The sequence below is a fragment of the Vulpes vulpes genome, chromosome 11 (genome assembly GCF_048418805.1).
Source record: "Vulpes vulpes isolate BD-2025 chromosome 11, VulVul3, whole genome shotgun sequence".
Taxonomy (NCBI): Eukaryota; Metazoa; Chordata; class Mammalia; order Carnivora; family Canidae; genus Vulpes; species Vulpes vulpes.
The window spans coordinates 99,923,520-99,946,860 of NC_132790.1; the positions used below are offsets into that span (position 1 = coordinate 99,923,520).

Below are 23,341 nucleotides of genomic sequence, written 5' to 3' on the forward strand. Positions count from 1 at the left end.
TATTTCTTATAGCTGTGATTCCCAAAGCACACCAAACACAAAAATCATAATATAATTTGCAGAGAGAATTTTCATATTGCTAAATTCTTTTCAATTTATTTTTATCAAAGTAATATATTCTTAATTAAGAAAGTCAAAACTAAGATGCTTATGATTGGAAACAGAATTCCTTCCCTCTGCTTTGTTAAAGATTTTATTTATTCATTTGAGACAGAGACACAGAGAGAACATAAGCAGGGAGAGGGGCAGAGGGAGAAGGAGAAACCAGACCCCAGCCCCCCTGCTGAGCAGGGAGCCCGACATGGGGCTCGACATGAGGCTGGATCCCAGGATCCTGGTTTCATGACCTGAGCCAAATCCAGACACCTAAACCGACTGAGCCGCCCAGGCACCCCAGAATTCCCCCTTCTATACCGAGAACCACTCTCCAAAAAAAATAATGTCAATATTTCGAGATACTTCCATTGGAAAGAGTCTTTATATTCCTTTTTTTTTTTTTTTTTTTTTTTTATTTATTTATGATAGTCACAGAGAGAGAGAGAGAGAGGCAGAGACACAGGCAGAGGGAGAAACAGGCTCCATGCACCGGGAGCCCGACGTGGGATTCGATCCTGGGTCTCCAGGATCGCGCCCTGGGTCAAAGGCAGGCGCCAAACCGCTGCGCCACCCAGGGATCCCGAGTCTTTATATTCCTAATTATTAATTTAACGATGCTATTTTTTGTTTTTATACATTGTAAGCATTATGTCTTGACTTTTTTATTGTGTTAAAGATTTAGCCCATCTGGGCCCGCAAACTTTCTCCCTCTCCCCCTCCACCCAGGATAGCTGTGTCTTACCTTTTATTAAATTACTATTCAGTGTTGAATTATTCTGATTGTGCGAATATTCAACACTGAGTCTACAGTATGATGATTGTGTTTCTTATAAAATGCTTTTTTTCCAATCTATTAGTGCAATTCCTACCTGTTTGGTCATTTCTAGTGTCCTTCTAATGTCCTCTCATAAATTTTTCCCAGTGACTCTAAAATGGCCTCTCAGTCACCAAAGGCAACAAATAACCCATGAACTCCAATGTTTTATCCCGTATCAAGGTCATCCTTCCTCCAGGACGGTGGGATTCCAACACTTGGTTCAGCTTCTGTTCTGACTTCACCCTGTCACGCTCCTCAGAGAATGCCTGGGAAGTAAATTATTTATTTGTTGCATGTGTTTTTGTCTTCTTCCATGTGTCAGGTAGAACATTCTAGGTCAAGAATCGTTGTTCGTGTGTTTTTGATTTGCAGAGTTGAGAAGTCTGATGCCATACTGATTCCAAACCTTACAGGAGCTGGTTTTGCTTGTTATTGGTCAATGGTTTTTTTTTTCCTCTCTCTTTCTTTATGTAAACATTTAGGGTTTCACTTTATCCGTGGCATTGTGAAATTTCAGTATGATTTGTCTCTGTATGGAGAGAGAGAACCCGTGCAAGGGGCAGGGAGGGGCAGAGGTGGGGATGCAGAGGATCTTTGCAGTCTCCTTGCTGAGCACTGAGCCTGCCTGGGGCTGGATCTCACAACCCCGAGGTCATGATCTATGCCCAAATCAGGTCTGATGCTTAATTGACTGAGGCACTCAGGTGTCCCTCTGTAGATCTTTATATATTCACTGCACTTGACACTCAGTGGCCCTGCCAATCTAAAGAATTCTAACTTTCCATGCTAATCATTTTTGTATTATTTATAATTTCCTCCCTTATATAAATTTTTTTATCTTTTTCTGTAACTCTGATTATTCAGAGTGGACCTTTGGATCAATCCACTAATTTCCTTATCTTTTCTATTTTCCATTTCTTTGTTTGTTCTATTTTACAGGCAATCTTCCCACTTTATCATCTAAGCCATGTATTGAATGTAATTCTCTGCTCTTTTCTGCCTCTGAACCGTCTTTTGCCAGAGCACATTGCTCTGGCTTCGTGGCTACAATTTTGTGTTTCATCACTCTGATAGATTAATGGCAGTTTTAAAAATTTCTTTGTCCCTCCGTTGCCTCTATTCTCTCCAAGTTTCTTGATGTTATTTGTTTACCTTGGTCTCTGTATTTTTATAATAGAGGAGCTCCTCAAACATGCGGCAAACTTGCCTATTTAAAATCCATTTTTTAAATTAGCTGTTTAAAAATGTATTTAAGACCAAGTCAGTAATAGATTAGTTGGAAGCTCTGCATTCATGAGCAGAGCTGATTGACTGGTGGGCTTCACTGTAAAATTCCCTGGCTGTCCTATTTTACTAGATGCCTGATATAAATATCTTCAGGTTTGGGGTTTTTTTCTTGGGGTTAGCTAGTACATTCATTTCCTAGGGCTGCTGTTAACAAATTGCCACAAACTTAGAAATTCATTCTCTCACAGTTCTAGAGACCAGAAGTCCAAATTCCAGGTGTTGGCGGAGTCGGTTCCCTCTGGAGACAGTGAAGGACCATCTGCTCCACGCCTCTCTCCCTGCATCCGGCGGCTGCTGGCAAACCTTGGCATCGGGCTTCGTAAGCACAGGCTCTGCCTCCACGGCCACCTTTGGTGCATCTAGGTCTTCTTTTCTGCCACTTGTAAGAGCGCTCACTCATCGTTAGATTTAGGGTCCACGCTAAATTTCGAATTATCTCATCTCAACATCCTTAACTTTAATTACATCTACAAAGACCTTATTTCCAAATAAGGTCACACTCAAGGTAGTGGGAGTTAGGACTTGGGCATATCCTCAGGGGCTACTATCCAACCCACTATAACTTGTAACATTCTCCTATTTCCTAGTTGTAATGTCCCCTACAGAAACCCGAGAGCAGAGTATTAGAAGAGACTTGTGGTTCTCCCACTTTAATACACAGATGTTCACTTTGTCCTTGCACTCACTACCCATTTCTCTGAAACAAGACACCCAAGGTTTAGAAGCTTAAAACAACAACCACTTTTTTTTTAATCACGTTTATGCAGGACGGCAAGTGGGACTGGGTTTGGCTAGACAGTTATTTTGCCTTTCTCACCTGGGGGTTATTCAAGTGACTATAAGCACCCAGGCCTGACTCCAGTTGAGTGGTCTACAATGGCCTTGCTCACATGTCTGTGGTTGGTGCTGGCTGTTGGTCCTGGGCCTCCTTCTCTGAGTGGTCTCTCATCCCCAAAAATGCTAACCCAGTTTCCTCATGTGGTAGTTGCACAGTTCCAATAGGGCCGGTGTGGAATCATCAAGCTCCCAGAGTCTCCTTGTTCATCATTTCTGCCACAATCTATCAGCCAAACAAATCCTGAAGCCAGCCCAGATTCAAGGGTTAGGAAAACAGAGTCCACTTCTTGATGGGAGGAATGGGAAAGTCACATTGCCAAGGGGCATGCATACAGGAACGGGGGAATTACTACAGCCATCCTCACAGACCATCTACCATGGTCCCCACATTTCCAGTACTCAGGTGTGCCCGGGATGCTTCGGGCCAGATCCTTCTGGGCCATCCTTCCCCAGTTCAGACTTTCACGGTTATGCCAGGATGGAGCAGGAACAGTTGCACTGCTGCGTGTGGTAGGACAGAGGATCTAGAACCTTACTTCCAACCAATGCTTGTGTTTTTCACCCCTCCTCATCTCCTATTTTCAAGAGCATCCTGTGACTTCAATTCTCAAGCTTTTCTGGTGTATACCTGGGTGAATGGATTTGCTTTGTGTTTCTTGCCTTGCGGGCTTGAATTTCAGTGCTCTTGGGTCTCCTTTAGGTCAAATTTCATGGTTTTGTTGTTCCTGTCTCTTCCCCTGTTGTCTTTCTCCTTGCAGTTTTGCGCAGAAGAAAAAAAAGGCTTTTTTCTGTTTTTTGGGGTAATTTCAGAAGGAAGTGGAGAAGCATCTCTAAATGAATGGTCCTTCAGTTATCAACTGAATAAGTAACAATTTACCTCTCCAAAATGGCTACCTCTAACCCATCCTAAAATTAAACCTCAGATTTCAAAGCATTTCAATGTATGACTATTTCACAGAAAATGTCATTTGGGAACTATATTCAAGGCAGGAAAAATATTATAAGATGTAATTACTCTGAAAAGTCTCTCAATTGCTTTAACTGTGAATAATTAAGTAAATGAAACAGAAACTCAGGAAGGACTCTGAAAAGAATGCTTTTATGATGAGGAAAATGCTTTTTTAACAAAGATAAAGCTACGCTAGCACCAAAAGGGGTAGTTCTAAACAAAGAAGAATTTATAATTATTTCTCATTGAGAGATAAGGTTAGAATGACCATGACTCTCACCAAATCATTCTGGAGCCAGTAAAGGATAATGAAGGGAGATGGTACAAGTGACACTGGTAATTGATCGGAAGAATTAAGGAATATTTTAGCAGAAAGAACAAAGACATAAAAGGGGTAACTGTTAGAAGCATCACAATGAGATAACGTATAGATCTATGTCAGATAAACACGGCAATAATAAGACCAAGGCCCCCTAGCATGAGATCAGTAAAGCCCCGAAAATTCCCCTGGAATTAACCATCCATATGCATATTTCAGATGAAAGTGCTGCATAAACAGAAATCTGCTTTTGATTTATCCATGGAGGTGTAGCCTTTGCACTCGGTAAACAGCAAGGTGGTTTTTCAGACTGCAAGGATGCTTCAATAATCCTGCCTTCACTTCCTCTCTCCTCAAAAAAGGAAACAAAAGGACAGAAAGAAAGTAGAGGCTTGTTAAGAAAGGCTGTCAGGGGGGAAGAGGGAACGAAATCCAATTATCGCTCCTGAACCAAAACTCTGAAAAGCACTGAACACAAAACACATTCTGCTCCAGTGCCAGGAAATGGATAGTAAATCTGGAGGAGACACAGATTGCTTTTTTGGCAAACACAGGGGGACAAATGAAACCAAAACACCTCAACCAGACCCAGTACTTTGGAATCACAGACTGGTGGGTGTCGGTGATCTTTATTTGTGGTTGCAAGGAAGTAGTGAAAGAGAAATGTCAGCAAGCTGGTTTCTTCGTAACTGGCACTTCTTCATGGATATGAAAGAGAGAATTTCCCTTAGCACATCATTTTTAAAATGATGATGTTTTAAAAGTAAAAGACTTAAATCATACAGCAGTTAGACCTGTCAAAGGTATGAATTCAGGTTTCAAAGAGCTTCAGTGAAACAAAAGTCTGGCCCGTGGGCCAATATTTGATTTCACATAATCTCTGACAACATATGTGACCAGTAACATATGAAATGATATTTCATTTCACAACTGAGTAAATCCGTAAAAAGTTGAATACTCTGGTGTCTACACCAATCATATGCCATCAGAAACGAATGAATTACTGCCATATGAATCGTCAAATTGCCTCCAATTTGTTCCATTGTGAAAATCCCCTTTTAAAACTCAAAATCCCACAAAACTCTTAACTAGTGACTCTCTTGCCGCACATTTAGATTGTGCCCAATTTTTCTCTATTTTAAAGAATGCTGAAATGCAAAACTTTATATGCTTTTCTTTTTTTTTTTTTTATGTATACAATTATTTCCTCACAATGAGCTACCAGAAGTAAAACTGACTGGTCAAAGTCTTATAAATAATATAAAATTTGATAAACTATTCCAAAGAAAGATTATACCATTCCACAACTTCAGTAGAAATGTAAGAAAATGGACACCATGTCTGATAGTATTTATTTTATATATTTTTTGAAATTTTATTTATTTACTCATGAGAGACACAGAGAGAGAGAGGCAGAGACACAGGCAGAGGGAAGAGCAGGCTCTATGCAGGGAGCCTGACGCAGGACTCGATCCCAGGTCCCCAGGATCACATCCTGGGCTGAAGGCAGGTGCAAAATCGCTGAGCCACCCAGGGGTCCCAGATAGTATTGTTTTTTTATAATTTGGTAGATGAAAAATGGTCTTCTCATTTTATTTCATATATTTGAATCACTAAATAAGGGTGAACTTTTCAATAGGTTTATTGACTTTTTATGAAATTATTTGTTTCAAATGTTCTGCCCATGTTTCTATTGGGTATTCATTCAGTAGTCTACGACAGCACTTTCCATATTAAGGAATTTCACTGTTTTTCCCTTTGTATGTTACAAATATTTTCCTAGTTTGTGCTAGACATCAATTTTACGGTGTTCAATAAATTGAACCACATATAAACTTAAAAGTTTCAAGACACTGATATTTTCCTTTATGGGTTATGTATCTTGATGGATGATAATGGTTTAAAAATTTCTTTCAGATTATGCCCATATGTAGCCTCAAGCTAATTGAGCAAATTAAACTGGATACAGGTAATCGTCTGCCAGGGGCATATGTCATAGAACACTGGCTTCTGTTTTCCCCAACAAAAATTTCCTGGTTGAATGTCAATATAACCAAAACACATGCCCCTTAGCAAGTGACATCCACTATTGCTATTCAAATGGGCTGGGTTAATTTCACGTGTCCAAATGAATTTGAAGTCAGTAGCTTTAAATATTGTATTTTTAATTTGTCACATTAATGCGATGCTTCTGAACATCTGTCAAAGAGCCTTCACATTCATCATTACAATCAATGTTCAATTTGACACTGTGAGATTGGAAAAGCAGATATCAGCTTCCTTTAATAAAGTAGGAAACAAAGGCTCGGAAACAGTAATAAATGACCTGCCCAAGATTCTCCAACCAATAAAGCCTGTAGGCTGTGGGTTGTAGGTCTTCTGGGCCCCTGGTCTAATGTTTTTTCTACTGTACTGGAGGAGTTCTCCAGGTGAGAGTGGAAAAGTAGTTACAAAAACAGAGAACAGAGGAGTAGAGATGTATGTAGTCGGGCATATTTTCTGCAAGGGGAAAAAAAAATTCTTCTAGTACTCCGTCCCCATGTTCTATTTATGTTATAGGAACTTTGTTAATGGAGAATTTCTGCCTTTAACAAATTAGCAAACTAATCAAAACAACTGATTTTGATAGAAACATTTTGCTCACACTCCTTAAGAAAGAGACACCAATGGGCAGCCCTGGTGGCCCAGCGGTTTAGCGCCGCCTGCAGCCCAGGGTGTGATCCTGGAGACCCAGGATCGAGTCCTACATCAGGCTTCCTGCATGGAGCCTGCTTCACCCTCTGCCTGTGTCTCTGCCTCTCTCTCTGTGTGTGTCTCTCATGAATAAATAAATAAAATCTTTAAAAAAAAAAAAAAGACACCAAAGCCTATCAAATCTGAATCTGTTATTCCTTAAATATATGTGATTGTGGAATGGGGAAAGTAAATCATGACCAAATCTAGTGTATCTTTTCCTGACACCAACCAGGTTTTCGATTCTCCAACACTAACTGGGTGTCCAGCAATGCAATTTAGTTCTGACACTAACTACCTGGAGTTAGGATTAGACCCCACAGCTTAAGTGTTCAGTCCTATGGACTGTTCCACGTCAGATTCTAGTTGCAAATGCACTGTTCAGGCTACCCCCGTTTCTGCTTGGCCTACTACAAATTTAGGGGTCTGTCAAAGAAAAAACAGACAATGGAGCACCTGGGTGGCTCAGTCAGTTCAGTGTCTGCCTCTTGGTTTTTGCTCAGGTCATGGGTCCCGAGATCTCACAGGTCCTGAGATCCAGCCCTGCATCAGGCTCCACACTCAGCAGGGAGTCTGCTTAAAGATTCTCTCCCTCTGTCCCATCCCCTACTTGCGTATGCACACAGAGGCCTATTTTCTCTCTCAAATAAATAAATCTTTTATTTTTTTTTTTTTTTTTTTTTTTTATGATAGTCACAGAGAGAGAGAGAGGCAGAGACACAGGCAGAGGGAGAAGCGGGCTCCATGCACCGGGAGCCCAATGTGGGACTCGATCCCGGGTCTCCAGGATCGCGCCCTGGGCCAAAGGCAGGCGCCAAACCGCTGCACCACCCAGGGATCCCCTAAACAAATCTTTTAAAAAGGAAAAGAGAAAAAGAAAAATCAGACCTAGAGAATATTTAAAGCAATAAAAACAGATTTTAATCAGTAACTATTTAATCAGTAACTATTACAATAGGGGGAAAGGGGACTCAGTATATAGTACTGGTTCAGTTCCAAATACAGGGTGGACAAGGGGGATTTATGCGCAAGGAGCAGGGTTGGGGTCAGTGGAGGAAACATCAGGGAGGCTAAACCTACCTAACGGAGTTCTTGCTGAAGGAAAAAAAGAGTGACCAGATATCACCTGGGAGATGGTGAAAAATAAAATGTTCTCAGATATTAAGGTGATCAAGTATCAGAGATGCAGGTTTTGGTTAAAGGGACTTAGCAGGATTCTAGCTACAGCTGGACTCTTGAGGACAAAACCCAACATCAAGATCTAGTCACAAAAAAAGGACTCAGAAGAGCCTGCCTAGAGTTTAGTCAAGGAGAAAGCCTCTGTAGGTCCCCATAATTCACTAGAATGACTCACAGAACTCAGAAAAGTGCTTTATTTACTAGGACTAGTTTACTACAAAGTAGACAACTCATGAACAGCCAAATGAAGAAATGTACAGGGCAAGTATGTGGGAAGGTATTCAGAGCTTCCATCCCTCTCAGGGCACACACCTTCCCCTTCCCAGTATGTCCATTTAGCTTCCCCAACCCAGAAGCTCTCCAACCCTCATGGTGTAGGGGCTTTGGTAGAGGTCCCATTACACAGGCACGATTGATTAAATCGTTCCTGCCATTTGTGACATCTTTAAAATCTAGAGGAAATTATGCTACGTGAAGTGACAAAGACAAATCCTGCGCAATCTTGCTGATAAATGGAACCTAAAAAAGTCAAAAATCATAAAAGCAGAGTAGAGTGTTGGTTGCCATGGACTGGAGGGGAGGGTGGAGGCAGGGGGGATGTTGGTCAAAGAATGCAAAGGTTTAATTATGCGGGATGAATATGTTCTGGAGATCTACTGTACAGCACGGTGACCATAGTCAATAATATTGTGTTATATGCTCGAAATTTGCTAAGAGAGTTGATCTCAAGTGTTCTCACGACACACACACAAAATCATAACTATGTGAGGTGCTAAGTATGTTAATTACCTTGAGTAATCATTTTACAATGTATCATTAATGTATCATTAATCATTAGCTTGAGTAATCATTTACAATGTATACATTGGGGATCCCTGGGTGGCGCAGCGGTTTGGCGCCTGCCTTTGGCCCAGGGCGCGATCCTGGAGACCCGGGATCGAATCCCACATCGGGCTTCCGGTGCATGGAGCCTGCTTCTCCCTCTGCCTGTGTCTCTGCCTCTCTCTCTCTCTCTCTCTCTGTGACTATCATAAAAAAAAAAAAAAAAAAAAAAACAATGTATACATTGTATCAAAACCACATATTGTACACCTTACGCACATAAAATTTTAGTCAAATATAACTAAATAAAGCTAAAAAATTTTCACTTATTCTGTTAGCGAGAAACAGAGTTTAAGGCAATATAAAAAAAAAAGCAAGTATGAGAAGACTAGCCTTGTTGACCACAATTCAAACCATACAGTATGAAAATTAAAAGGTCTTATTTTAAATATATTTAGGGGTTCTCTTTGCTAATCAGGACTTAATTAGTCTCCTGATATGATCAAATGTCAATTTCCCATCAGAATTATCAATGAATTTACTCTATTGCTAGTTAAGAATTATGTCATAGTTAATAGCTACCTATATTATTAGTGTAAAGAAAACATAACCATCCTATCTAAAATGAAACACACAAGTTAACATCCATTACTTTGTGGAAAAATGTGCAGATCCATATTCAACATATTTAAGTTAATTATGTTAAGTGTTCAATTTATCACTCCCTCATAAAAGCTGCTAGAAACACATTGTAAATAATTCACAAATAAGATTTTTTGTGGAATTGTAATATTTACTCCTCTGTCCTAAAAAATAGACCCATACCCAACAGAAGCCTGTATATTCAAAAGCATTTTTAAATAAAACTTTAATTCCACAATCTAATGATACCTTTTGCTCAACCTTCAAAAACTGAGCCAGTTCTTCCAGAGTTAGGTGATCTTTCTTGTCACTGTAGTTCAAGAGCAACAAATAAAGGTCCCGTCTCAGTGACATCATTTTGTAAAAAACACAAAATTCTTCAAATGTCAAAGTTCCCTGATTCTCATCTGTATCTGCTTCCTGAAAGAGGCATAGAAAAACCAAGGCAGTATGAGAGTTTGAAAAAGGAAATTCAGTACTGAGAAAATAATATTTACTATAAAAAGGCTAGAACACAGTTCACAAGTGGTACACACATTCTTTTTAAGCACACGTGAGTTGATTTAAGTTAACTATTATTAGGCCACAAAACAAGTTTCGTGTTATAAAGAATCAACCTTATAAAAACCAATTTCTCTGATCAACCACAGTAAATTTATAAACCAACAAAGAAAGCTTTAAAAAAAAGTCTGAAAACACCATAATACATTTCTAAATAGGAAATGAAACAGAAGTGACATCCATATTAAAATTTGTGTCATTTAGTTAAAGCAGTAATTAGAAGGAAACGAAAATTGCAATTTATTAGAAAGCAAGGTAGACTGAAAACGGGTAAGATAAACATTCAACTCAAAAAGCTAGAAAAAATTAAGCTAAAAAAATACACAGAAATAAATTATAAACAGAAGCAAAAAGCAATGAAATAGAAAACAAACAGATATACCATCAAAGGGTGAGCAATTAAACCAAAAGCTGATCTTTTGAAGAAACTACTGAAAAAGAAATGTTGGACAAGATGAATCATGAACAAAAGGAAAAAAAGATATTTAACAGAGTATGAAAATGCCAGTCTCTAACCAGTTTCTGAACTGTAATTCAATCAAATATAATTTTTAAATATAACAATCTCTCTTAATTCAGTGTAGGTAGCTTATTGCTCTTAAAGCCATCAGGATCATTGGTACCTCCTTGTTTTCCCTCCATAGAAATATGAAAAATCCATTTGGACTGATTTCTCGTTGAAATCATTTGTTTCTAGCAATTATTGAGCAAGAATCTTTCAACATGGATCTTCCTTCTGACTGGTTGAATTTTTCAGAAAACCCTAAAACTGCTGGGGATATGTAACGAGCAACCAATCCATTTCCACAATCTTCATTTTAAGTGAACACAGTTGTAACTGAACCAAAACTGACTGGGAATGAATGGCTTCTTGAAATGCGTGGGTTTTGTGACATATATTCAGCTGTTATGGGGTTTGAAGCATAGCTTTGAAAGTCAACGTGCTCATAAAAAAAAATGTATTTTTAAAAACTCTGCTAACCTTCGAATAATTATGAGCACATGCTTTAACCAATATTTCAATCATACACAATTTGGTTGTGGAGCCTTCTGTCCTCTTAAAGGTAGAAGGAGAACGGTCTATAGAATATCCACATTTTTGGTGTGTGAGATGCTTGTTTGTGGAGTCACTCACCGCATCTTAAGAAGCTGGGTCTAACCTTCAAATTTCTGCCATAACTTTGTTTCAAAATATCTAACCCTGGATACAGAGAAGAAGCATTTTTCAAGATTTCCTTATAAATGCCTGAATAGCTATGAGCAGAGAACTCTGACATTTAAACAATAGCATCTAAAGTCTTCTAAAGTAGCTAACCGGAACTTAAAAGATTAACAAATTTTAGTTGAATCTTGCTCTGCAACAAAAAACAAACAAACAAACAAAGAAAATTCTAGGAAGGCTTCAATGTCTGCACCAGCAAATCAGCCAGAAGAAGGATATTCCTGAAATAATACTAATAAAACCTTTGGCTCTATCACTCCTGTCAAGAGCATTTACACAACCCTGCTGGGTACCAGGCCTAGAGTGGAAATGTTCTTCAGCAGGTCCTACTGCTTATCCAGTCACTTCTGGCTTGATAAGTCTTAAACCTAGGGCCACAAAAAGAGACCCCTCATGTTTTCTTAAAACTTGTCTGAAGGATTTACTTTGAACGCATAAGACATTTGACACAAACATCTCCTGGTTGGCCCTGCAAAATGCTTAGTGCATCAGAAATAAAAGGTGTCTGAAGGGGGAAAAATCCAGACATATCTAACTTCCAAAAAGTACCCCCACGTCATTATTTTTGTAGGAGAGACTTTGCCTTCCTCTTTAAGCTTGGCCTCTCTGACTTAATCAGCAGCCACCTCTTTGCGCAATGAGCATTTTCTATGGAAAGGAACAGCTGGGAGTGTGGGGCTCACAACAGGGCAGAGGTGAGATGTCACAGGGATTGCCAGGAATGTGGCAAAGCCTTCCATATAGTTGAAAGACAGTTTGCTCTATTTGTGACAACACATTTCCCCTCCAAAGTCCCTCACTCCATCTCTGGGGTTCCTTCTCCAGCATATGCCTTCCTCTTCTCTCCTTTCTCTTATGCTGCTCTCCAGTGCAATGTGACCAAGCTCCTCTCATTGCAAACCATGTCCATCTAAGAGCTTCCCAAGGACAGGGCCACCGTAAGAGGTCACAGAACGGAACCAGCCTCCACCTTGAAAGCTATTATGGCAACTCATCCTTCATGTCGTTTCTGCCCTTACCACCTCTAAGAATGAATGGTTAGAAAACAAAAGAGGCACAAAACATTAACCGTCATAAAATATCACACCCTCTGCTTATTTTTACATGTACAAAATAGCAGCCGATCACTTAGAATAGAAAATTATTGCAAAACATGGATTGTGCATATGACTTATCTCCAAATACGAGCACTTCCTAAATTAATATATTAGCAATTACTCATAATCTAACATTGTCTTGGCACTCACTTAACGGAGCTCACTTCTGCACCTTGGAAGGACCAGATACAACCCCAGCTGGGTGCCGCAGGGGAACTTTGGGCCCAAGGATTTTCCTCAAGGGCTGACCAACAGGGAAAGAGCATCTCATCTAATACCAACAGGCAGTTGGAGAACTTCTGGAGAGCTCCCTAAATCATAGGAGTGAGTAATACAGCAGCACTTGTAAGCATCATGGATTCTAAATCTTAAACTCCTCTGAAATGAAACAGAGCCTCTTGAAGACCAGCAAGTGGGGTTTTCTCATGTTACCTCGTCTTTATTCTAATCCTCACAAGAGCTCTGTGAGGTAGGCACATGGGATGTGATCACTCCCTCGAAAGGGCCTTGATCGAGTTCACTCCATTACCTAAATGCCAGGTAACGCGCTTATAATTACCCTCTGAAAACAGCAACAATTAAAAAAAAAAAGGCAGTTTAGGAAGTGAAATTATGGATATATGTTAAGTTTATGAAATTGGTTTTTTTTCCCCCTTCAAGAAACAAAATGCCTCTTTTCATCAAAGGAAAACAAAACAATTCAGAACAGGTAAGATCAACTTTCAATGGAACAAAATAGCCTTTGAAACACCCCCCAAGTCCAACAATAACCTCCAATGTGTATTTTACATAAAGTCCAACTCAACTGTGAAAACGTACCTGAAACATTTGTCTGACTTTTCTTCGGGGCAGATTGACATTTAACTTGTGCATCAGTTGGTGTATCTCTTCAATATTCAATAAGCCATCACCGTTCTTATCAGCCTCCTCAAAGGTCTGCTTCACCCACATGAAGAAAGGTCAAGAAAAACACTTTTTTCATCAAAATAAAAACAGCTCTCTCACAGAATACTCACAAAGAGGTTTACCACGAACGCGGGACTTGAGAAGAAATTCTTTTGAGGAGGCCCTGCCTGCAACCACAGGCTCGTGAGCTGCCAGTAGGGACAACCACCACCAGGGGAATGAGCACTTGTACGTCATCCCCTTCACTTCGAAATGAGTCAAACCGTGCTCTCCTGAGAGCTTCTTTAACCCACACGTTCTTATCCAGTCCATTAAGGAATATGATGTGATGAAACCCCAAATATTTACGCCTTATTTTCTTTCTCCATGACCTTCCATTTAGTATATTTTTACCTCCACAACACCTCCCACTAGATAATTTTTTCAGTTCCTTTTGCTTGGCCCACTCCTACTTTTAGAAACTTAGACTGTCTAGTTCAATCTCCTTATCGTCCATGAGAATATATAGCTAGAGGAGAAGGGGAAATCTGTTTAGGACAAATTAGTAAGAGATCCAGGTTTTTGCCAACCTGGTCTAGGACTCGACTCGTATACAGAAGGCCTCTCTCTCTAGACTATGTTCATCTTCCTATTACTAGTCTTGAGGGTTCTTACCTATTAGCACCAAACTTCTAACTCCAGGGCAAGCCTGATATGCTAGAGGTTACCCTCAAAATGCCAGTATGATATTAGGTGGCTGAGGGTAGGAAGCTGAGTTTAGATACAAAAGATTTACATCATGTGAACTGAGGTTTTAAAAAATAATCAGGGGGAATGACTCTTGGGTTGTTCTGCATAGTAAGGAAGCAGAATAAATGGTAACCAGTGGGTGAACTGAAATTTTTTTAAGAATGGATGATTCATAGTTGTTGGGGGTAAATCACAGAAGGCAGGAATCATGTGTATGTTTAGAAAACCAAACTGAGCTTCAAAATTTGAAGGTGGATGAAGAATCAAGAAACAATGGTGGTGGAAGAAACCAGAAAATCAAAAAAGGGCAAGGTATAGGTTTAAAACCAACAAACAGGAGGATGGGAGTAGGTGACAGAAAAGGGTAAAGGGTTAATATTTCCTTATCAAGAAGATGACGTCAGACTAATGTTCAAAGTCAAAATATTAACAGTCTTCCCAGGGGTAGCACAGCTACACATTTCTTAGGTGATTCAAATTATGATTGTAGGAGACTATACCTCAGGAAGTAAAAACAACCAGAAAGTCTTATTTCTTCTAATTTTATATAGATAGGTCATTTTCATACAGTAAATACCTTGTTTCACATTTTGTTCCCTTTATAATATTTGAAAATGACCAGCCTCATTCTTTCTAATTCAATTTCTCCTCAGGTAGGAGCTCATTATACATGACACCTGGAAGTTAACAAGTGACCCAGGATGAGGGTAAAAATAATTGAAGAATCAAAAGAGTGAAACATTTGAGCCAATTACTAGTATCTGATTCTCATTTTTTTCTGTTTTCTGGGCACACAGTGCCCATCCCTGTCTATTTCTTTTGACTGTGGACACTGCTCTGTACCCAACAATGTACTTTGCCAGAGTTCAAAGAAGTGATGAAATGAGTTCAATAGTGATAATACTCTCATCCATTTATTTTGTACTTTTTTACCAAAGCCTCTCAAAGACTTCTCCAGAGAAGAGGCAAAGACAAGCAAACCCTAAGTATGAGTATTTTACTGATATAAACCCTAAGGGTGGGCCTGTGTCTGCAAGGCCTTCCGTGTCAACGCACAAGCTGGCCTTGACAATTGGTTTAGGGGATATGGAACTAGTACGGCATAAACAGAAGTAGAATCAGACCTAGTCCTGATTCTTTGTTGACCTGGCCCTGTGACAAGGGGTCACTTATGTCACTTCTTGGGCCTTCCATTTCTTCATCTATAATGTCAGTGAACACAACTAAATGACCTTGACGTCCCTTCCAACTCTAAGATTCAATGAAAGGAAAAAGCATTCTCTTCCAGTAATAGTACACATGGTATACGATACAATTACAGGTAAAAGTATTCTGATACCTTAAAGCTATTCTTCATAATTAAGATATGAATGCCCACGAAAGCTCTATATTAGTGACTCGCATCATTATACAGGACAAGTTTGAGAAACTATCATTCTGTAAAGAAAAACTGGGAGAGTAAAACACAAAACAAAACAAAACAAAACAAAAAAACTGGGAGAGTAAAAACTGAATGACAAGTTATGGCCTAGAAATTTCTATCAAAAACTATAGGAAAATGTAAAGCATTGAATGGTATTTTCTGTAGAGGTGGGCAAACTTTTTCTGGGAAAGGCTTCATAGTAAATACTTTAGGGTTTGTAAGCCATTAGGTCTCAGTTCCAACTATTCGATTCTACTCCTATGACAAATTAATTGGCATGGTTATATTTCAATAAAGTTGTATTTATGGACATTGAAATTTGAATTTCATGTAATTTTCATAATTTCACAAAATTCCTCTTCTTTTGATTTTTTTCAACCATTGAAAACCAATTCCTAGTGTGGGAGCACATAGAAAAAGGGTAATGAAAAAAAGAAAAAGAAAAAGGGTGATGGGCCAGATATGCCTTACAGGCCACAGTGTGCAGGATTCATGATTTATAGGGAAGATGTAAATCTTTGGTTCACAACATCCATAGGGACTGCCTAAAATCTTCTAGGGGTAATAGTTTCCCTTGTAAGTTCAAGAGATAAGGTGGGAAATCATGGAGGAGAACGGACTGATAGAGAAAAAACGCTGAGGCTTACAGGCTGGGGCCACTGAGATTTCAGACTTTATCTGAGTAGGAAAACAAAAAATTTGTCAGTCCTTACCTCTTTTTAGCAATAAAAAAAAAGTAGCTATTATTTATAAGTGCTTAATATGTATTTAATAACAGTGTTCTAAGTACTTTGTGTATATCAACTCATTTGATCTTCACACAGCTACATAAGGCACACACTGTGATTAATATCATCACCAGGTGACAAAGACTCTGAGGAGAAAGAGTTTAAGTGACTTAACCAAAGTTACACGGTACAGGCCAGAATTGGGGGCTGAAGGCCAGGCAGTGCAATGCCAGCCTGAGTCTGTAAACACATTATATTGCTTGTAATAGATAGAAGCACTGCATCTAACTCCAAGGAACATGGCCCTATTGCAGAAATAACTTGAATTACATTTTACACTGGATGGATTTGCTTTTCATACAGCCACTTAAGATTCATTACGCTCAGTATTAATTCACAGTGGAAAGTTTCAGGCCTATTTGAAATGTAATAATAATAATGAACATCCCAAAGCTGTTCAACTAATGTAATTAATGTGTATGCTCAATCAAGGATGTTTTTCTGTTATTAAAATATTACCTAAAACCCTATCAAATTCTGAAAAATCTGTATGGAGAATCATTCCCTGATTCAACATAACTTTCCTTATTTTTGACATCAGCTTCTTTTTTATTATTTATTAATTTCCTCTTTCCTTTTCTCTCCTTACTGACACAAGCATCAACTGTTTCTATATTTCTTATAAAATTGTTCCCTGTGCAGTTCTGGGGTTTACTTGCTTTCCAGATAGCATATTTTCAGAATATGAAATCCCTCAGCTGTCAACCTGGTTAATTCAAACATGAAAACTTTCTACTGCCAGTGAACATGAACAAACAAAATCAGGTTCAAAAAGCTATTGAGCTAGGCTGGTGTAAATTCAAATTAGAGTATTTTAACTGTAGGATGTTAAATGTAATCCCCAAGGTAGCCATAAAGAAAACAGCTATAAAATATACATAAAAGGACATGAGAAAGGAATTTAAAATTCCTCTACAAAAAAAAAAATCAACTAAACAAAAAACGTAATGCAAGAAACGAGAGACATCAAAGCTATAATGCATATAGAAAGCAAATAGCACAATGACAGAAACCCCTTCTTATCAGTAAACACTTTAAATATAAATGGATTAAACTCTCCAATCAAAAGACAGAGATTGGCAGAATGGATAAAAACACATGACCCAACTAGAAGAGATTCAATTAAGATCCAAAAACCCCAAACAGGTTGAGAGTGAAATGATGGAAAAAGATATTCCATGCAAATAAGCAAAAGAGAACAGAGGTGGCTCTCCAAATATCAGATAAAATAAACTTTAAATAAAAAAAGAAAGTTCTTAAAAGATAAATAAGGACATATTATATTGATTAAAGGTTCAAAGATATAACAATTATACCTCTGATGGGAAATGTGTTCAGTTCTACATAATAGTTGGAGAATTCAATACCTCACTCAAAGTATGGATAGAACAACCAGATAGAAGATAAGGAAATAGAGAATGTAAACAACACAATAAACCAATTAGGTCTAACAGACATGAACAGAACATTCTAACCAACGACAACAGCATACACATTCTTCTCAAGTGCACATGGAACATTTTCCAGATAGATTATATTTTAGGCCATAAATTAAGTCTCCAATTTTAAAACAGAGATCTCATTCAAAGTATCTTCTTTTCCCACAACATGATGAAGTTAACAGCCAATAACCAGGAAAACTAGAAAATTCACAAATTTTAAAAATTAGACAACACACTTTTAAACAACCAATGAGTCAAAAAAGAAACCATAAAGGAATTAGAAAACACTTAAAGACAAATGAAAATGAAACACAACATACTAAAATTTATACAGTGAGAGCAGTGCTAATGGGGAAATTTCCAGCTAATACACCTGAAGCTAATGTAACATTGCATGTCAACCATACTGTCATTAAAAATAATTTTTTAAATAATAACTAAAAATAAAATTTAAGAAAGATCTCAAAATAGCCATCTACTTTACAACTTAAGGAACTAGAAAAAGACAAACTAAATCCAAAGCTAGCAGAAAAGGAAGAAAATTAGAAAGATTAAAGAGCAATGAAACAGAGATAGAAAAAGAAAAACAACAGGGAAAAATCAATGAAATCCAAAGTAGGTTCTTTGAAAAGATCAACAACATTAACAAACCTTTAGCTAGCTGGACTAACAAAAAAAAGTGAAAGGATTTAAATTACTAAGATCCGAAACAAAAGTGAGGACATCACTACCAATTTTACAGAAATAAAAAAGGATTACAGAAGAGTACTATAAATAATTGCATGCTAACAAACTGCATAATCTAAATGAAATGGACAAATCCTAGAAACACAAAACCTACAGAGACTAAATCACAAAGGAAACAAAATGTGAACAGATCTATAACCAGTAAGGAGCTTAAATCAGTAACCAAAAATCTCTTAACAAAGGAAACTCGATATTTAATACTGGAACTTGATAGCTCTGCTGAATTCTACCAAACATTAAAAGAACTAACACCAATCCTTCTCAAAAAATTGAAGAGGAAGGGACATCCCCTAACCCATTCTATGAGGCCAGCATTACTCTGATACCAAATACAAAGATACCACAAGAAAAAAAATACAGACCAATAAACAGCATAAAAGTCCTCAACAAGATGCTCACAAACAAAAATTCAGTAGTATATTAAAAGAATTATACACCGTGACCAAGTGGAATTTATTCCTGGAATACACAGATGGTTCAACATATGAGAATAGATCAATGCAATATACCACATCAACATAATGAAGGAAAAAAACCACATGATCATTTCAATTGATGCAGAAAAGCATTTGAAAAAATTCAACAACTTTTCATGATAAAAACACACAAAGCAATAGGAATAAAAGAAAACTACCTCAACATAATAAAAGTCACATATGAAAAAAAAACAGTAAATATCACATTCAACAGTGAAAGACTGAAAGGTTTTCCTCTATAATCAGGAACAAGGAAAGCAAGGATGCCAGCTTTCACCACTTTTATTCAACACAACTAAGTTTTAGAGCAACTAGGAAGGAAGGGAGGAGGGAATGAGGAAAAGTAGGATGGAAGGAAAGAAAGAAAGAAGGGAGGAAGGAAGGAAGGAAGGAAGGAAGGAAGGAAGGAAGGAAGGAAGGAAGGGAGGGAGGAAGAAAGGAAGGAAGGGCCGTTTAATTTAGAAATATAATTATCTACATACAGATGATATGATCTTATATACAGAAAACCTTAAAGACTCCATAAAAAGCTGTTAGAATAAATGAATTCAGCAAAGTCGTAGAACACAAAGTCAACACACAAAAACTAGCTGTATTTCTATATATGAACATTAACAATCTGAGAAGGAATTACAAAAACAATTCCATTTACAATTGAATCAAAGTAATAAAATACTTAGGAATAAAGGAAGCCAAAAAACTTGCACAATGAAAACTACAAAACGTTGTTGAAAGAAATTTTAAAAGACACAACTAAATGAAAACACATCCCACATTCATGGATTGGAAGACAATTTAGTTAAAATGTCAGTACTACCCAAAGCAATCTACAGATTCAATGCAATTTCTATCCAAATCCTAATGACGCTTTCTGCAGAAATAGAAAAATCCATCCTAAAATTCATATGGAATATCAAGGAACTCTAAATAGCCAAAACATCTTGAAAAGGAACAAAATTGGAAGACTCCCACTTCTTGATCTCAAGACTTATTTCGAAGCTACAGTAATCAAAAACACTGTTGTATTAGTGTGAAGACAAACATATAAATCATTAAAATAAAATAGCCCAGAAATAAATCCTCATATCTACGGTCAAATGATTTCTGACATGGCGCCAAGACCTTTTTATGAAAAAAGGACAGTATTTTCCACTAACGGGCCTGAAAAACTTGGATATCGACATGCAAAAGAATGAAGTTGGATCATTAGCTAACACTCCCCACAAAAATCAACTCAAAATGGATCAAGGACCTAAATGGAAGACCTGAAACAATAAAACTCTTAACAGAAGACAGAATAAAATCTTCACAACATGGGATATGGCAAGGATTTCTTGGGTATTAACACCAAAGCACCAGTGAGAGGAGAAAAAACAGACAAATTGGACTTTATGAAAACTTAAAAATCTTGTGCATCAGGGACACTATCAATAAAGTAAAAAGACCAACAGGATGGAAGAAAGTATTTGCAAATCATGTATCTGGTAAGGGATTAATATACAGAACTCTTAAAACTCAACAGAAAAACAGATAACCGGATTTAAAAATGGGGCAGGAGGGATAAGGGGGTGCATCAAATTGTTCACATCAGTCACCTTGAAGAAGAAGGTGCAAAAATTCATACACAGGGATAAAGACTATTGATCTTTTCTTAATGCACCTCTGTATTCTTTGGCTTACCGCAATGAGCATGCATTTCTCATGTAACTGGAAAGATCTGATAAAGGGGTAAATTTTGCTGCCACTTAGAAAAAAACGACAATATGCCCGTTGCTCTTACTGGTCTATTTCAAGGCTTATGAGAGGCAGTTACATACGTGGTTAAAGGCTCTGTGAACACTGTGAATTTGTCCTAGTTAACTGGGTGAGGATAGCAACTTCTAGAATGGACTGTCTTCCGCTACAGCCATGTTCCTTTCTTCTTCCTTGTTGGAGAACCTCGGTTGTGTTCAGGTATGCGAGAACCAGGTGCTCCAATGGAGGCAGAAAGTGAATCTTGATTGGCCTTAGGACAGCCATCCCCAAAGTATAACCCAAAGGGTCCCCATAACCATGAGGTCCCCGCCTTTTCCAACTATTTACCTGGGTGAGGCTAAGTTTTCTTCATGCATTTCCACTAAAACAATAATAACATACGGACTGAATGCAGAGGCAGACAGGAAAATACTTGGGTTCTATTCAGGTAGATGTTAAAAAGACTTGCAAAGGAGGAAAGCCACTCTACTGTCCCTCACTAATTTGTCTTGAAAAATAGTTCTCATAAAAATATGTTAACATGTGGGATGCCTGGGTGGCTCAGCGGTTGGGCATCTGCCTTCAGCTCAGGGCGTGATCCCGGAGTCCTGGGATCGAGCCCCACATCGCATTCCCCGCAGGGAGCCTGCTCCTCCCTCTGCCTGTGTCTCTGCCTCTCTCTGTGTCTCTCATGAATAAATAAATAAAACCTTAAAAAAATATGTGTTAACATGTAATAGTTCATTATAATTTTAAATGAATTGACAAATATCATTTTTAATTTTCAGATTTAATTTCTAATATGACAGTATCAACAGCTGAAACCCACATAAACAACAAACTCTTTGGAGTCTTCAGTTTTTAGGAGTGCAAGAGTCCTGAGCTCCAATTATGCTCATAATTTACCTTGTTGAAGACTGGCTTAGGAACGGGCCTGTAACAGCAATTCTGGCCAATGATGAGACTTAGTCTTTTGGGGGTAGGAGGGGAGGGGTGTCCTGGAAAGATTTACTTTGCTCTTAAAGAAAAGGGTTTGTGAGGGGCACCTGGATGGCTCAGTCTGTTAGGCATCTGCCTACGGGGCCGTGATCCCGGGAGTCCCAGGATCCGACCTGTCCAGCGGGGAGTCTGCTTCTCCTTCTGCCCCTCACCCCACTTGGGCTTTCTCCCTCTCTCTCTCTCTCTCTCTCTCTCACTCTTTCTCATAAATAAATAAATAAGTAAGTAAGTAAATAAATAAATAAATAAATCTTTGTAAAAAAAAAATTTAAAAAGGTTTGTGAGAAGAAACTATGATCCCTCTGAGCAGGGCTGCTTGGAGCTGCCACCTGAAGCAGCCATACATCCGTCTGACCAAGGGGCAGCCCACTGAGGACTGCACCAACCACCTGGGCCTCGCAGAACCCCGGTCTCCGATGACATCATTGAGCCACTGCCTGACCAACCCTTGAACTGCCCCATCTCACATCTCCTGCTCATGAAAAATGAATATTCTTTTAGTTCCAGGCACTGTTGGTACAGCTCTGTGGCTTATACCAGAAAGTGATTTTATTCGGTATTTTTGTGGGGCTTTTTTTGTAAACCAAATGTTAAAGAGTGAAGGACTAAATTAACAGAATAAAGCACAGAAAGTTAGTTTCTATGTTTATGTTTTGTTCATTTATGAATCCCAGGTGCATCTATCCGCATGCTGTGAATATTGATGAAAAACATCACGGCTCATCAGCTCAGACATTCACACTGTCAAAATTCCTTTCATGGGCTGAATATTTCTGCTCTGCTCAAACAATACCCTGGGTGAGGAATTATAACTAGAGCAGCACAAATTTATCACTACGCTGGGGGGAGAAAAATCAGGGCACACATTCCAATGACAGCAAGGAAGTGGTACTATTCTCTTCATACACAGGGACACATGTATTTTAAGACCATTCAAAATTTGAAAAAGGGAACCAAAGCAGTCAACAGCTCCATTGCCCTCACTTTACAGATAAGGAAATTGAGGCCAGAAAGGCCATGGCAGCTGACCAGCTCAATACCAGCAGCAGAAGTGCCTTCAGACCAAGCATGTTGACTATTTACCTTGTCACTATTACAGGACCTCAAGAAAGGGCTTAATCAAGGAGACTCAGGTGTGTCCCCAGTGTTTTAAAGAATTGAGAGAAGGTAAATGGTATGAAGTAGAAAATAACTTCCCCTTCTGTGTCAATCAGTTTCCAAACTGTAAATTAAAGAGAGAGAAAAAGGAGGAAGGAGCTTAATATTCATATGTAATAAGAACTCAAAGAGTACTTGTTGGGACGCCCGGGTGGCCCAGGGGTTGAGCATCTGCCTTCAGTTCAGGGTGTGACCCTGGGGTCCCAGGATCGAGTCCCACGTTGGCCTCCCCACAGGGAGCCTGCTTCTCCCTCTGCCTGTGTCTCTGCCTCTCTCTCTCTGGGTCTCTTGTGAATAAATAAATAAAATCTTAAAAAAAAAAAAAAAAAGAGTACTTGTTAAACTAAACTGATTTGATCACAAAGCAGGATTTTCTCT

At 38.5% G+C, this 23,341-nt stretch overlaps 1 protein-coding gene and 1 long non-coding RNA gene across 6 annotated transcripts in view; one reads left to right on the forward strand and one right to left on the reverse strand.

The window, feature by feature from the left end:
- PLCH1 (phospholipase C eta 1) overlaps positions 1-23,341 on the reverse strand; it is a 200,123-nt gene that overhangs the window by 56,823 nt on the left and 119,959 nt on the right. For 4 of the 5 annotated variants that reach the window (XM_072727220.1, XM_072727219.1, XM_072727218.1 and 1 more), the window contains exons 1-2: positions 13,381-13,528; positions 9,931-10,101 (exon numbers count right to left, since the gene is read on the reverse strand). In XM_072727220.1, the coding sequence (XP_072583321.1) occupies positions 9,931-10,101; positions 13,381-13,512 (303 nt within the window). In that variant the 5' untranslated portion in view covers positions 13,513-13,528. Of the gene's footprint in view, positions 1-9,930; positions 10,102-13,380; positions 13,529-23,341 lie in introns of those variants that run through there. The other variant, XM_072727221.1, reaches the window with a different exon arrangement.
- On the forward strand, positions 1,363-22,441 carry LOC140594469 (uncharacterized). Its single transcript, XR_011995317.1, has 2 exons — positions 1,363-2,582; positions 21,595-22,441. It is a non-coding gene; the product is annotated as an uncharacterized lncRNA (long non-coding RNA).